At 42.2% G+C, this 17,518-nt stretch overlaps 1 protein-coding gene across 1 annotated transcript; it reads right to left on the minus strand.

The window, feature by feature from the left end:
• Window positions 1–312: 312 nt before the first annotated feature.
• Window positions 313–14,350, minus strand: acvr1ba (activin A receptor type 1Ba). The gene is made up of 9 exons (XM_034209143.1): window positions 14,148–14,350; window positions 5,657–5,887; window positions 5,313–5,570; window positions 4,885–5,115; window positions 4,170–4,337; window positions 3,865–4,021; window positions 3,134–3,258; window positions 2,892–3,022; window positions 313–2,555 (listed from the first exon to the last, which is right to left on the minus strand). Exons 1-9 carry the CDS (start codon window positions 14,209–14,211, stop codon window positions 2,430–2,432), a joined length of 1,491 nt encoding a protein of 496 aa, XP_034065034.1. The 5' UTR covers window positions 14,212–14,350; the 3' UTR covers window positions 313–2,429.
• Between the last annotated feature and the right edge of the window lie 3,168 nt (window positions 14,351–17,518).

Genomic DNA, 17,518 nt, shown 5'->3' on the forward strand with positions numbered 1-17,518 from the left:
ATGGTACAAGAATAAAAATTGAAAGATAAACAGTTGAAATAGTTAGCTAAAAGTAAAGGATACACAGATAAAATATTAAGGTAGCTATAAGTAATGGATAAGCTTACAGTCATGGAAACAAATATTGTAATAGTTATCTTAATTCAACTGTTGAAATAGTAAGATTAATATAAATGGATAAACAGTTGAAAACCTTAGCTTATAGTAATGGATAAATAGTCTTAATAGTTAGCTAAGCTAATTGCGTTAGTAGAAATAGTTCGAAGATCGCTGCACGACATTTCGAATAAGCACCAAAGTTGAAGACACAGATAAGAAAAAGAGGAATTTATTGTATATAATCTATATACACTTTTCAACATGTTCTGAAAAGATTTGCACAACATGATTTTTTTTAAGGACAGGATGTCTGATGGTCATAATGGCAACAAACCAAACATGGAAAGTAGTGTTTTGACAATTTTGGTTCAACTGACAACATGTCTCCGTTTTCTCTGCCAGCTTTTCTTCTCTGATCGTCACGCTGAACTTCCACCCATGTTAACAGTAGCAGCAACATGTCTGGGGTACACAGCCAACGACCCGAACAAAAAGGAAGAAAACAACAGGTAGGAAGAGGGGTATTTTTTAAGTTCTACTCAGTGCAGAAGACCCAGTGTTTGAGACAGCATGCAACAATTGATTCTAACATGACACATGGATTCTGGATAAAGTGATGACACTACTAACATTAACTCAAGTCTATGTGGACATAACAGTGCAGAGCCCAACAGTGACAAATGTCAGTGTAATACTTTCATAGTTTTGTAGCAGATAGACAAGCTGCAGAAGTATAATGAAAACATGCAGTTACACTTAGAGCATGTCAGTCTTTGAAGGTAAAACGTCTCAACTACTTTTCACATCTAACCGTATGTTCCCTGTGTGCGAACGCTCAGCAGCCTTGTTTATGTCTGAATAAATAGCCTTTGGCAGTATCAGAATTAAAGGTTACATGACGCTCCTAAATATTCCAGTGTCAATGAGAAAGAGATGTCACCCCGGAGTACATTATGCAGACACAGATCTGCATTAGTGAACTCCACAAGCAATTCCAACACTTGTACATACAAACATAAAAACAGGTTGCAGCAAATTATCTGGGATCAGTAGTACCACCAAACTGCTATGAAATTCCAGCAGATGAATGTCTATTTTCTGGCACAGTTAGGAACCATGCAGACAGATCAAAACAAAAGAAAAAGTTCAAATGTCACATTGGTGCTTCTGGCATAAAAAGGGGGGGAAAAAAGCATATTTTATAAACAAATCATATGTACCTATTATCAGTAGTTTCTAATGTCAACGTCAAAAGAAAAACACCCATCATGATTTTTTTTATACACAAAACTAAAAAACAAATATTTAAAAACACAGCTCATGATCACAATGTCTTCGCCTGTCACCAACAGGGGTTATGGCTACATCCATGTTAGCACTCAGTATCGTATTACAATGAATGCAACAACCCCTTAATCTAAGGTCTGAAAGATGGTCAAACCTGGATTGAACTACAACAGTAGTTTTCATATCATATTAGATTCTGGCTTGTCACATCTCACAGTGTTCATTAATATCAAATAAAAAATATGCACAAATAAATAAAAAGTAAAACCATCCCAAACATTATCCCTGCCAAATGTATAACTGGACTGGACCACATCTGTTATGCGATACCTGCAGGTGTCACACAGTGTGGAAGCTACAGTAGAGTGCAACTCCTTTCTGTGGGATCAAAGAGAAAAAAATTGCTTTTCATGCTTAATTACCAAATCTCCCATTACAGGATTTGTCTAACACGCTACAGCCTATACCAGAGGGCATCTTGGTGTCTTTGAAACATGCTACTAGTCCAGACACCATTACACACCACTAGAAACAGTGCTTTGGCGTCCTTCCCCCTTACACACACACATTCACAGCAACACAATGTCTCGATGCATTGCCGACAGAATAAGAAGTGTCATTATTCTTAAACTTAAAACATTCCCGGCTTTTGAGGACAAGGTAAGTCCATCATGGGACATATTTCAGAGGTAAAAAAGAACAAACAAAAATATCCCGTCACTGTACAATAGTAATAATTCCTGCCATGGGAAATGAAAACTAAAAAAAGTTTGAGTGTGATGATATTAACAGTGGTAGTGCTGTGGCCCATGGAGTAGGGGTGGTAGAAGGGGAACAGGGAGGAGACACGAGGAACAAAAGGAGGCAGGGGGAGAGAAAAGTCAGACGGGGGAAGGATGACTCAGTAGTTTTGGCTAAAAAGGTGAGGTAGGCCTCGTCACAACTTGGAGTGTGGCTTTAAAACTGGCAGGGTTTTCATTTGCAGTTTGTCTTTAGTGTTTGTTTCCTATGGGAGTGTTTTCTGGAGGTCAGCGCCAGGCCGCTCACATCTTGACGTCTTCCTCCACGCTGAGCTGAGAGAGGGTCTTTTTGATGCGCAGGGCCGTCAGTCTGGCTGCTCCATTTGCATACCAGCACTCCCTCATGATTTTCCCCATCACACGCAGTGACTGCAGGAAAGGGAACACATGATTGGTGAACAAACGTTTTCGAAACATAAAAAAAGGAAAATGACACTTTATTTGAAAGGTTGCAGATAATGACAACAATCAGTATAGTTAACCAATCAAATAAAACACTGCTGTGAAACATGTCAATTTTCTGGACTAACACCATTTTAACAGTGGAAATAACATCAATACTACGGCACAACATTGATAAAGAAATGAGCAGTCCCTGGTTATCAGGATCACATGTTCAGTCCAACTGCCTTTCCATACAGCCACTGAGAGTATTTTTAGAAAATAATCAGCTGTTATTGTATAGCTGATACGAGTGTGAAATACCTCGTAGCTCTGCCACCAGTTGGGCACATTGGGCCTCAGTTTCTGGTCACACACCAGCTTCCTCATCTCCTCTATGGAGGGGTCCGAGGGCACGAGGTCGTAGTAGGGCAGCTGGTACTCCTCGTGGATACCTGCAGAACACAATGAGGAGGCCTTATCAGTCTCTGTTCGCATGTTCATTAGACCGGATCATTTGTATAAATACATGTGTAATTGTACACAGCTGTTGGTGGTGGTCTTACCTCCTGCATTGCAGCGACGCGCAACCTCCCAGTACACCAGGCCTAGCGCATAAATGTCAGCACACTTGAAGGAGTCAAAGTGTTTCATGTTGATGGTTTCGTCCAGGACTTCTGGAGCCATATACCTAGAGGCAGCAATGAGTAAGAGCAATAATTAGCATTTTCAACTATCTTATTTAGTGACATGAAATCTTAACTTTTTAAAGCCATTTTCTCATTTAAGAATAATTATATTTTCAAAAACTTCTATGGATTTACAAAAGGATAATGTTGGACACATTCTTTATTGTTCAATTCACCATGAGAGACAGTAACAATGTGTCAGTCGACATTTTGTGACTATTCTACCCTGTTTGTTGCACTCGGACTCAAGGCCATTGGGTCCTCCAGAAGACGGAAAAATGTGCTCAAAAATAAATCGTTTTATTTTGTAAGGAAACCCATTTACATAAACGGGGGGCTATTTTCAGCTCAACATTCGCAGATTCTACTAAGAATTAACAGCAACATTACAGTGTTGAATGTGGGATTTATGCTTGAATAGTTTTTGGACACAGTGAAAGTCAGGGGCACAGAGCAACAAGCCGTATACTTTACTGCAGCTTTTAATCCTTTTGTTGGATTTGTAAAAGATTGAAGAAAACTTCCTGTTGCCAGACTTGGCTTTAACAAATCCCTAATGTATGCCTCCGTCTGTTTGCTTTTAAGTGAATGAGTATGGAAACATTTACCTCTTTGTGCCCACGCGCTGGTTCGGAGCTATATCGATTGTGTCTGTGATGGACTCGTGGCGGACTGCCAGGCCGAGGTCAGCTATGGCACACATGCCATTCTTCTTAACCAGGATATTTTTAGACTTGAGGTCACGGTGAGCAATGCCAGGCTTACCTGCAGGAGAGAACACATCATTACATTTGCATCAAAAGCAGAAATAGCAACATGCTTGCTGACTGTAAATAACCACTGTATTGTGCATATGAATTCATGCACCTGCAGTGTTCATTTGGTTTATTAATTACATGACAGTTCATCTCACCCTGAGTGCCGAGGATTTCCATGTGTAGATGAGCCAGTCCGCTGGCTGCCGACAGGGCCAGTTTGATCATGCCCTCGATGGTGACAGAGTAGCGGTTCAGGTAGTCGAAGAGAGAGCCGTGCTCATGATAGTCTGACACTAGCCACAGCTGTGTCCATGTACCATTGTCTGAAAGAGAGCAAATAACAATTAGAGAACAAATAACAGGGAGTATATACACACTTACATACACTACAATTCAATTGAATAATGAATGTTGCCAATAGCCAGGTGTTTTTCTTTAACCAAGCAAGACAGGAGGCCAATAGTGACCTTGTTTACCCCAGTAGCTAACAGAAGCCATGCTCAGTAAGAAAGAGTATTAAAAGAACATTATTTTCAGGTACTTTCCACAGGAGTAGAAGTTACATTGAAAAACAAAATGCATCATGTCCGTTGTTGTTGTTGTTGGTAGTTGCTGGTCTTGTTGTTGGTAGTTGCTGGTCTTGGGAGGAAAACGGAAAGTGATCCCATTGTCTTCGCGAATGGGGCGCCAACACTCTCTTTGACACGCTTGGTTATAATATAATGTTTTCCTCTAAAATAGGGTTTCAAAACTTCAAAAGATGACATTTGGTGCCCTTTAACTGTCTGTACTTCCTTTAGTTTTTGACTTGTTCCTTGTGGGTGGTCTAGGAATTGCTCCAAGTTGTACACAGCCCACAACGTTTCTCACCTTTATTGTCTGCTGCAATGAATCCCAGGATGTTCTCGTGGCGCAGCATGATTGTCTGGTAGATCTCAGCCTCTCTGAACCACGAGCGCTCCTCTCTGGAGGAGAAGATCTTCACCGCCACATCTCCTCCCCTCCACTTCCCCCTCCACACCTCACCAAACCGGCCCTTTCCTATGATCTCCTGCAGTACGATGGTCCTAGCCACCGTCCTCTGCACAAACAGGGGCAAACCTGTAAGCAGAAGAAAAGAGAACAAATTAGTCAGACAGAATGTTGTTTTACGACGACTGGTTCAGCAGTTTGTAGTTCAGGATCATTTCCCTAAGTGTTGCAATTACATTTACAGATTCAAACATGAGAGACTTGTCTGCTACTGTTATTGTTGAGAAGACACATAGGCTGTGAACATATAAACGGCATGTACTGACCAGAGCCTGATCCAGAAGTGGACATGTCGTAGATGAGGTCCTGCAGGGTCTTGTCCTTGGCCATGTACAGATGATCACAGGACGGGTCCTCTACCTCTAGCCTCTGCCTGTGGCTATAGGCCCTCTGGTGATGCTGGAACAGGAACACTCCGACCATCAGCAGCACACAGAGAAGGAACACCGGCCCCGCAATGACTGCCACCAGCTCCACCGGCCCCCAGGAGGCTGAGGCGGACCAGTCCCCCTCCTTTGTTGGGACTAGGAGAGCAAAAAGAGGTTACACTCAATTGAAACAGTGCCACTGTCAAACTGATAGTGATCTGATGTTGATGATGTAGACTTACCAGGGACTTCAATACTGTTGCAGTAATCTGAATAGCAACAATGTGTGTTGAGCAGGCCTTCAGCGCTCAGACAGTAGAAAGGCTGTCCTGGGGGGACCAGATTGTCCCGGTTGATACAGATGCGTACATGTTGCTTCTTCTCCTCGATGTAGTATGTGGAGGCCATGCAGGCGCCATCTGTTTCGCATTCAAAAGCGGTCTTTTCACAGTTTGTGCAGTTACAACGTAACGCTGTGGGAAAGGAAAGTGAGAGTTAATATCAATTGACACTGAGGTTTTGAAAGCACCTACATTACATCCAGCAGGGGGCGAGCTAACCCCAGACATTCATCACAGGATTCAGTCGAGGCATTTTGTGAGATGCAGACAGAGCTCAGAGTTGAGAAGCAGCCAGGCGGCCCTGAAATCAGATCCTTCACTGCAGATGAACCCAAACACGCAGGGTGGAGACGGACCGGCTCAGTGGGACAGACAAAGTGAAACCCAACAAGGGGAGAGAGATCCGGCCAAATCCCCAATGCAGCATTCTGCTCCATTACGCTTCTCTGTCTCTCACACAGAGAGCTGCCACTGTTTAAGCTAATGAGACAGAAGTTTTATTGAACACAGCACACTCCTGCTCGGGGACCTATTAAAAGCAGACACAATGGAACTCCTGCCACCGCCATAATAAAACTTCTGTGCTCCATCTACACATTTAAATAAGGTCAGTGCTAGAAAGTCCACAAAAAAAGCTGCCACGTCAAGAAACAGAACCAGAGTTGGTTGGGAAATGTAGAAAGCAAGAAATGACCAACTGATTAGATTTGGTTTAATGTGATTTTGAGTCATTGCACATATGCTTCTCATTTAAAGTAAGGTCAGCACAAGAGGCTTTTTCCAAGGTTTTCTGCAACCAAACACACTGCAAAGCATGTTCAGGCTACCGTAGATGAACGCGGAGCTAGTTTCAATGTGGGGAAAAGATAGGGAAGCAGCTAAGCTTGATTGAACCCCCGTCAGTGGCAGATGACAAACTGTCTGACTGACAACAGAGCTGTGCATGAGGCATGACAGGCCATGACCTGATCCATCGTTCGAAAAACAAAGACGACACTATACTCAAAACTAAACACTGTATACTTGGCAGGACAAGACGATTGCACCCAAAACAACACAGGAGGAGACACAATGCAGAGAAGAATTTAAATCCGTATTCTCCCTCATAAAGGAGGCGGTTGGACCACGGACAATGTCTGGATCAGAAGAAAGAACAGATTTGAAGAGTGGCAAGCTTTCACTAATCCTTGGTGTCTTATCCTGAGGGTTTCTTTGACCAGATGAGCTCACTGATCTCCGCTGTTTGCAACAACTTGGGGTCCCTGTCAAAAGGTGTTAGTTGGTTCAAGAATGTGCTGAATTCAACTGAGTCGTCACACAATTACTCTTCTGTTCAGTTTTTTTTTTTTTTTTTTAAAAATACTCCAAATGAATGGTTCACTGATTTCGCCATCTGCATGCAACATCCCAGTGGCCAAAACCACAAACCCCTGTGTCATAGGAATACTTTCCATTTATCTGAACCTTGGGAGGTTGCTTTTTGTTTGAATGCATTCTTTGCATGTAGCGTGTGAGCTATGCGTGTCCACTGTGCAGTAACTGGAAATGTGGAAAAAGTATATTCCTCATCTGTTTGGGTTGCTCTCCAGGAGGTTATCGGGAAAATTGCAGGAAGTCTTGGCGGAGAATGTCCAAATTCACCACAGTGTGCGTGTACATGGAATTTCCTGCAGATTACACAGAGGTAAAGCTGGAACTTATAAAGAGAGAATAAACAAGCTGTGTGACACATCACTCTAATCTGCAGCAGTAATAGATCAAATAGTTTATCCGAAATAAAACACATGACAAGAGTAACGGATTTACAGTTGCAAGAAAAAGTATGTGAACCCTTTGGATTCTCCACACATAGCGTTGTGTGTTCCTTCCAAACAACTCAACTTTGGTTTCATCTGTCCACAGAATATTTTGCCAGCAGTGCTGTGGAACATCCAGGTGCTCTTTTGCAAACTTCAAATGTGCAGCAATGTTTTTTCTGGACAGCAGTGGCTTCCTCCGTGGTGTCCTCCCATGAACTCCATTCTTGTTCGGTGTTTTACGTATCGTAGATTCGTCAACAGAGATGTTAGCATGTGCCAGAGATTTCTTTAAGTCTCTAGCTGACACTCTAGGATTCTTCTTCACCTCATTGAGCATTCTGCACTGTGCTCTTGCAGTCATCTTTACAGGACGGCCACTCCTAGGGAGAGTAGCAACAGTGCTGAACTTTCTCCATTTATAGACAATTTGTCTTACCGTGGACTGATGAACATCAAGGCTTTTAGAGATACTTTTGTAACCCTTTCCAGCTTTATGCAAGTCAACAATTCTTAATCGTAGGTCTTGTGAGAGCTCTTTTGTGCGAGGCATGGTTCACATCTGGCAATGCTTCTTAAGAATAGCACATTCAAAACTGGTGTGTGTTTTTATAGGGCAGGGCAGCTTTAACCAACACCTCCAATCTCGTCTCATTGATTGGACTCCAGGTTGGCTGACTCCTGACTCCAATTAGCTCTTGAAGAAGTCTTTAGCCTAGGGGTTCACCCTGCACTGTGAATGTTTACATGGTGTGTTCAATACAAACATGGAAACATATTGTTTGTGTGGTATTAGTTTAAGCAGACTGTGTGTGTCTATTGTTGTGACTTAGATGAAGATCAGAACACATGTTATGACCAACTTATGCAGAAATCCAGGTCATTCCAAAGGGTTCACTTTTTCTTGCAACTGTAGGTTAGAATGCTGGCTGACGCTGAATATCCACCATTCAATTCAGACAACTTTCGCATTTTTCCATTAGGCTTCTCTCTTTTAGGCATGACATCAGCTGGTTTTAAGGGAAATAAATCATTCAGCAAGTCCAGAAAGGAGACGTCATCATAAAAAATAAAAGAAATGGTTCTTCAAAGGGCATTTTTGTGAGTATGTTCTCCAGACTACACCGCATTACATCCACACGAATGCAAGCTGGATTTGATGTCCTTCATGTTTCTCATTAGACTCAAACTGAAGGCTATAAACTACTTCTTATGACTTACACATTGCGCAAATATGCAATGACGTTAACAACAGCAATCTAATAAGAACACATGATTTGAAATGAACAGGCTCATCCATCATGGAGACTCAGTCTGTGGTAAGACAGATGGTACACAGACTTACAGACTGAAGCTCAGGAAGGAAACCAAACATGGCTGAAAACACACACATTCCCTTCTCCGATCTGCAGTGGATGGTTTGTGGTCTACCAAGAGTTTGGTTTGGTGAATATAACATATGTAGCCTGCTTCCACACAAACAAGCAGTATAGGTGGCCAACATGGAGGACATCTATGACAGAATCGGCTGTTTTATTAATAGAGATAAAACATTCTTTAGGGAAAAACATAATGTTAGTGTTCCCTAATAAATAATTGGGGACATTCATCACATTGAAGCAAAAAGTCAATGACAGTCCTGCTCATTGATTTGCTTCTTATTATTATGACCCAATACAACCGAACATACGAAAGAAAAGGAATATATATATAATATATACCATATCATCTGGCCATTTGTCTTTTTTAAATAATGGCAAACTGTTAACACAAATCCAACAATCCAAAATGAACATCATGCAAGACAGGGTACTAGTACAAAACAAACTCAACCCATATCTAAGAAAGACCTCCTGGCCCACTAGCCTTCAGCACAACGCTCTGCATATCTCACTGTATTCAGAGCAGAAGTGTTACAAAGCTAGACTTGAATGAATATTGTCCAGCCTAAACACACATGGATCTGAGTAGAGGCCGTTTCTGAGTGAACTCTGCTCTTGTATCCACATAATTGGTGGTCTTTACACTGGTCCTTTGTGCTGAGATTAAGGCGACATGAGGAGGGATTGGACTGGCCCTGCACGAACAAAGAGCAGAGTGGAGTGGGGGAGCGCACTCCTGCGTGGAGCAGCGAGGGGGGATGGGTGGCACACAGGGGACAGACCAGGGTTAGCAGCAGCAACAACCCCAATGTTAGGGGGCTGCTCTGGGTCAGACAGGATGGGGGCGGGCCCCACGTTGGTCAGGACAATACGGAGGGAGGGGGCAGCGGGGGAAACGAGCGGGCTTACAGGGCCCCCCAGCTGCGGTCGGGGTTTGCCCAAGTGACCAGCTGCGACCGTCATTAAAACCCAGTCTAGACTTTGACTTACGGGAGGGGGTGAATAACAGGAAAAGGGAACATTGGAGAAAATGGGGAGAACACTGCTTTCGCAAAGAGCAACTCCTTTGAGCTGTTAGTGTGTGAAGTTCCTATCATTCCGTTCATGTTGAGACAGGAAATGGCTGACAGTGAGGAAGGGATTAATAAAACATTGTTGCCATAACCAGCATCGCCTTAACTTGGACCCAACTAAAAACCACAGCATAGTCCCACTCCAAACACCTTTACACATTAACCTTGATGACCGCCTTTTGTGTGCTTGCTCGTATGAGGAGGCGTTCACTCCACTCACGCGGAACAACCCAGTCAAAACAGGAGGTGAACTTCCTAGTATGGTGAGATCATAATAAAGTCTGTGGAAAATACACGTGGTCGCCGCAGGGCATCCGGGGTGCTGGGAGCTGAGCGACGCAGACAGAGACAGTCGGGTACTTGCGCGTGTGCGTGTGTATGGGTAGAAGAGCACCATTACCAAAATGCCCTGGCTGAAATTAGATCCATACAGATACCAGACTGAGAGCTGATCAAGACAAGCAGACGCCACCAGACAGTGTGAGTGCAAACACACACAAGGGTGCACATACACACACACCGCAACTGTGTCCTAATCAATGCTAGGGGATGGAGGAAAGTCATTACCTTTGTCTGCATCTCGGGGTCAAATGACTGATCTGATTCTAAAGTGAAGTCTCTGGGGCAGATGATGCTTCTACTATCTCTAGCAACCACCCTCTAGGCTACATCCCATCCTGTCTGTCTGCTGTCCTGGATGAGTTCAAAGGCACAAAAACATTAGCACAGGCCTACTTTGGATTTTATGCTGCAGCTCAAATGTCCAAACTGGTCCATTTTGCCTCTATAATGCAACAGTATATTACAGCACTGTGAGCTAATGCATTTGCCATGTGACTTGAGATTAAACCCCTTTCTGAGTATTAGCAGACCGGAGATTTAGCAAGTACTCCTTTATCTGTTTTACTTACTAACCGTTATATTGAAAAAGCTCAGCTCTAGCTAGAGTGTGGGATCTTATAATAAAATCCTATTTCATGACACTTATCTTTGGTGATGCATACTTTCATTGAACAAAAGAAAACTAATAGAATTTAAAAAAAAAACTCTTACCAAAGACTACAAATAAATAAGATGTATGGAAAAATAATAATGATAAGGTTATTTTGCACAGAACGCATAATCAGATAATGTTCCGACACCAAAACAGCTTCTCTTGTTCTCCTCACCAAATGTTCCAGACCTAATGCTAAGTTAATGTAGTAAAAGTGCCCTTTTGTATTGAATTGTTTTACAATTCACTTCAAGCACTAGTTAGACAATACACACTAACACTATATCCCCCATCAAAAGATTCCTTGCCAACTACCATTCTCCGGATCGCACACCTTCAAGCAGAAAACAACGAGGCAGGGTAGGTCTAATCTGCATTCCAACTGAAGCCAACAAAAACTTATTTAACACTTCTTCAAAGAGACGTGTAATGGAGGACTGGTATCAGGTTCAGCCCTTTAGACATGAACTCACATAGCTACCGGGTCTGTCTGGGTGTACTGTGACAATAACAACACTCCAAGTAGACTTTCAAGTTTGGCACAAAAAGCAGATGTACATTTAACCCGAAACATACACAACAAAAAAGGACAAAGTGTTCTGGGTAAATTAACAGCATGTGAAGTGGTCAGCAGAAGGTGGAATAGCTGGCTCTGCAGTGCTAATAATCCCTTGTGGTCCAACATCAGTAATGGCCACGCTGGGTCAGTCAGAGGCTACGCTGTCTGCTGTAGCAATTAGGGCCCCGCGCGTCCGGGCCATCGGAGGTCATTACCAACACTGGTCATTATGGGGGGGGGGGGGGGGGGGGGAACTATACCCCCCCAGACCTGACTTGACCCCATCTGAATCAATGCCACATTATAGAAACTCTTGGTAAACACAGGTGTGTTTTATATTTTTTTTGAAAGAGAGGAAGATTCCAGCCCAGGGAATAACCTTACCGTTTAAATATATTTAAAGCTTTATGCAATCATAATTTGCTGCAGGGGTTCTGCAGCCGAAACATCCGTCCGTCTAGAACAGGTCCCGACAATCGCAACATATTTTAAGATAAAAAAATATAACTTTCTCATTTTCAAATCTGAGTCTGGAAACACTACCACCACCCCTCCTCTGGCCAAACTCTCTGCTCTTTACTGAAACACACCTTTGAACTCATTTCATTTCAACCTTTCTTCGTACATTCCCTTGGCTGTGATCTATTGGGCAGGTGTACACATGTTCCAGGCTGAATCGCTCATGTTTCCTCCACCTGAACTCATTCACATGATGACATTAAACAGCACCTGTGGCTGAGTTTAGCCCCGCACAGGCAGTTTCCCTAAACAAGTTGAGAGGTAGAGATTTCATTGTCTCCCGTTACCTTATCTTTGATTTTACACAGAAGCAATACAGAGATGTACAGGAGTCTCTAGATAGCTTGTAGAAGGGCTACTAAAAGTGAGTGTTCAAGAGATAACCAGCGGCCTTCCTTTAACCATAACCCATGATAAAGCTTGATTCAGGACTCAATGGTGGTCAGTAGGTAAAACAGAAATGGGACCGCAGATAAAGTACAGACTACCTTCTGATAAAGCACCAGGCCTATTTATATGACAGAGATGGAGAATAAAGAGGGCGTGGGTAAATGAGAGAGAGGGACGCGCCCTACCTCACGGCAGTGTGGTCGACAGTGCCCATATCACATTGCTATTTTGCTCAGTGCACCCAGGAAGACTGCGTCACACAGGCATGAAATGCGGAGAACACTAGTGACTCCTGAATACACATGAAGTCAACAACAGGTGACGCATCCATCAAACCTGTGAGTAAAGAGTATTCTCACAGAAACATACTACACTAACCACAGGCCTGGAATCTGCTTTAGCGCTGCTACTTTCAGGTCTGTCTGGTTTCAGCCCATGTGTGGTGTAATCCATTATAATGGTGTGAAACTGTGGCTCCAGACAGACGTGTGGGGCCCCCTAAACGGCAGACCTCGCCAGCTGGACAAACCCATCATCGCCTGTCTGCAATGGCCACACATTCACCCCCACTTTCCCCTCACACATCACTGATAATATTGGAATAACCCAGCCAAACAAACTGACCACTCAGGTGTGAAAATATTTACAGCATGCCTTTAATTGAGCAATCCACCTTTGTGTACTGCACCCTTAACTAAGCGGGGGAGAGATATTTATGATTCTTGGAAACATGATTCAACTGTTTGAGGCTGTGTGGTTGAGCAGTGTCTCAGCTGCAGGAGCAGACGGGGTATTCAGACTGAAGCAGCCCCATAACTGGCGCATCAAAAGACCCCACTTGCCACATTTCCATCACAATGAACCCAGACTTCAACTCTGACTTCTGTCTGGGTATCTGAAAGCACGGCTGTTGTCACCCTATGCCAGCATTCACTTTCTGCTGGAGGCCACTAAGCAGCCTTTTCACTCCTTACAAATGGACCCCAATAGAAGGGCTGCCAGTGTTTACTCTCAATAACACATTTCATGCACAAAGTAGGTTAGGCCTTCATTCAGCGACTCCACTCTATCCAGTGCAAACATGTGACGACACTGCCACTGAGCACATTGCATGTGTTTAACCAGTCCGCTATCAGCACTGAGTGTTGTCCCATTGCAAAACACTGATAAGCGGTCACAATCCAACAGGAGATTGTTTTGTAAATATGTTAGCCCAGCAACAGATAACTTCGACAGTAGACTAGATATAATATACTACACAACAGTAGACCGCGTTCATACAATTGTTGGATTCAAATGTTTTGTTGACTAAGGAAAAAAAATTAACAACATTATTAAACTTTAAACTGTTCATTATCCAGTTAGCTAGCCTGCGTTAGCCTTGAAACAAACACCACCATGTTGTTGTTGTTGTGGTTACTTGCTATGTGTTCAATAACGACCATTCACACGGCGGATTTTTTCTCAGTTGATACAAATCTAAATCAGACAAAACGAACAACCCAGCGGGACTTTTGTATCGGGCAAACAGCAACCGTGGTATTGAGGTCAACGCTAGCTTGATACGGTTAGCCAAATCCCCGACACAACGCGCCATGACGAGGAGCGACAACAGGCGATGCCCAGTCCGGGAAAACAAATCGAGACAAAAGCCGGAGAGGTGCTCAGATCAAACTTACCTTCACCGACGGCCACTAACCCGCACAGGGCCAGCAGCGTTAGGGCAACTTCTCTTAGAGACATTTCTTCAACATTCCCATCTCTGCGCGATGAAATGCGTCCGAAGAGTGTCGTTATCAACACGAGCAGAGCTGAAACACAGCCACAGACCGACCGCACACACAGACACACCGCCAAACACTAGCCAGCCAGCCCGGGGAGTGACGCGTTTAAAGGGGTGTGCGCGCATGTTTAAAGGGGAGGGCTGCCGCCCGCTGCATGTCCCCTTCTGCCACCGCCGAGGTCACGGCTGTGTGTTGTAAATACAAAATGTTGAATGGATTACAAACTTCCAGTCTAACATCATCAAAAGATTGTGCACGAGGAAAGTTTAGTTTGAGTGAAAAATGAACACATCTTAACGTTATGCTGTCTCAATGTATGTAATGTGATTTTCGACACTGGTCCATACATGAAAATGGCCGAAATGCTGCTTCTAGCCTCTTTATGTCAAATTTAACTGAGTATCTTTGGATTTGGACTGACAAAACAAAACAATTAAAGATATTACCTTGGACTTTAAGGAAATGGGATGGACATTTTTCTGAAATTTTATAGACGAAAATATTACGCTATAGGCCTACTAGATAATAAATAGCATGTTAATGATCATGAAAGTAATTGTTGCAACAAAGTAATGTGTAGCCTACCGATTTAAACCTGATTAAACACTTGTGAATTCAGTGCTGATGCAGCCTTCTATAACATATTCCTGAATATGCATTTTATTTAGTTTTGATTGCTAGATACAAGCATTTTGTATCTTCTGTAATCAGTATTCATTTTGATGGGAGCAATGTGTTTTCAAAGACTTTATGGATGAATACATTCAACCTTTAATATTGGTTGGGGTTGTGAGAAAGATCAATTTGAACTATAAAAATACGAGAGCCTAACTCCATGGTATTACTAGAAATGTTTATCATAAATTAACAGAAACTTTTCTGTTTTTAAAATCTGTCAGGTATATCTCACATTTTTAAAAGGATCTATATAAACTAGTTTTGATTGAAACTCCTTAGGAAAGGCCTGAAACTATTCCATAAAAAACCCAAAATAAAACAAAAACAATTGGAAGGTTATGTTGAATCATGAAAAGCCTCTGACATTTGAAATGGGTTTAATCATTAAAACAGATCTATGAAATGATAAGTAAATTGGGAGTCAGGTTGGATTGGTTTGGCCTTCTTGACTTATGTGGTGTGGTGGGTCTGTTTGAAGCAAAACATTTATTTCGGGTGTCTTCGTTGGTTTTATTAATGAAAATGTAAATTCATGTTATTTTTAGGAATTAAGAAATAGATTTAAATCTTAAAGATAATGGTAAAGAAGGTCAAACTGACACTTAGCCGATGACATTTTTACTTGAAAATATGTATTCAGTCAGCATTTTATTTTTTAAACACTAAATGATGACTTGTTCTCCACATCATGATTTTATTTTTATGATATACAATGTTTTTTTTCAGATCATGCCAAAATTAACATTATGGATTCATTCTGTATTTTTGCCTAAATTGTTTTTTTGTATTTCAAGACTTGAAACAAACTGCAACAATATGTAGTGAACATACATTCATCTGCTCGGGTCAACATTGTTATGCTCGATTTATGCAATCCTGATAAGTCAAAACATACATTTTAAAACAAAAATGTATTCAGAAAAAAACTTGGTCAAGCTTCCTAACTTCCACTGACATTATTGCTGAATACTTACATTTGAAATAATCAAATGTCATACATTAGGACATAAAAAGAATAGTTTTGAAAACTAGTGAAACAATGAGATGAGTAACATGTTGTTTCTTTGAAATGTATATGCAACACAGGCTCAGTCACCAAACTCATGACTCTAATTTGAACTGCCTACGCCTCCCATTCAAAGTAGACATTTCAAGTCCAGCCTGACATATTCCTCTTAAGCAAACGGAAAACTGATCCATTGTAACTGTGACTGTTTACAAAGCCTTTTCTCTTATCATGGATGTAAGTGAGGGACTTTCTGCATTTGTCCTTGCAGCACCAGTATTAAGCTAGTCAAACTATGACACATGTGTCTATCCATCCATAGTCAGTGACTGATCAATTATCAAACAAATCCCTTATGGGATTATAGCTTCAGGGCACTGCAGCTGTCTAATCTGTACTTCCATCAGCTGTCCTATCAGACCAATTTGGCTTGCATAAAAAAAGACCTGCCATATTTTTTCTTTACAGTTTCAGTTGATCTCAGATCACATATCAGCTGCTATATCCGATTTGGAGAAAGTTACAGCTTGTGAAACAATCAGTAAATACCAGTAAAGCTCCATTGGTCCAGACCCGACCTGGGTTTTCTCTCAGCTGAGAGTCCCGACCTGTCCATGCCCCACTAACACACCGAGCTGTAGCCAGGGAAGAGGTGGATCAGATACATGTGGGACTTTATCTGTTCCTGCTTTATGACCCGTACTCTTGCTAGCACTTTCACTGATCCATCCTCAAGCCTAATAGTGTCTGCATAGTGTCCTCTGTGGCGAATCATCTGTCCATTATCAGCCCTGTCCAATTTATCTCCACATTTCTTCAGTGAACAGTGTCTGCTCAACAAATCCCTCTGTCTCTACAGAGCCAGTTGGAATGATCCCACTGTGAAAAAGGATACACAGAGGGAGAAATGAGATGGGCTCCTGCCCCCACAGACAGGGCGTTTGGCCTCTCTGACACTTGAACAACCCCCCCTGCAGTGTTAAAAATAACCAGCTCTTCATGGGACTGACCAGACAGACTGGGGCTTTGAGGGAGTATTATCTCTCCGAAGTTTGTTCAACAACCAAGCAGGCAGTAAACATGCACGCACGCACACACCCTCCCCCACATGCACATACACCCCCACACACCTCCCCACGCACGCGCACACACACATGCACACACACACACTACATGAAGGAGCTGATACAATTGTTTTACCAACCACTTGAAAGATTCTTGGCTATTTTGATCCATTTTATAAATATTGTATTTTTTCTGACAGTGTGGCATTCTTCATCTTAAAATTGTCGAAACTAAACATATTTCTGACTCATGTGAGGAGTACACAAATGTCATTCACAATAATTATGATTTTTAGAACAGGCGTTTCTGTTTTTTAAATTACAGATTTGTCGACCCTTTTAAACAGGATCTATAAATCAGTTTAAACTTAAACTTGGCCTGAATGTTTGCATTACCCTTGAATAATTATAAAATAGAACGTTATGTTAGTTTCATCAATGTGTACAGCATATACCAGCAGGAATAATGCACACAAAATATATATTAACCAATTTGTCCATGTTTTTTTAGGAATTCA

Source organism: Gymnodraco acuticeps, unplaced genomic scaffold (assembly GCF_902827175.1).
Source record: "Gymnodraco acuticeps unplaced genomic scaffold, fGymAcu1.1, whole genome shotgun sequence".
NCBI classification, from domain to species: Eukaryota; Metazoa; Chordata; class Actinopteri; order Perciformes; family Bathydraconidae; genus Gymnodraco; species Gymnodraco acuticeps.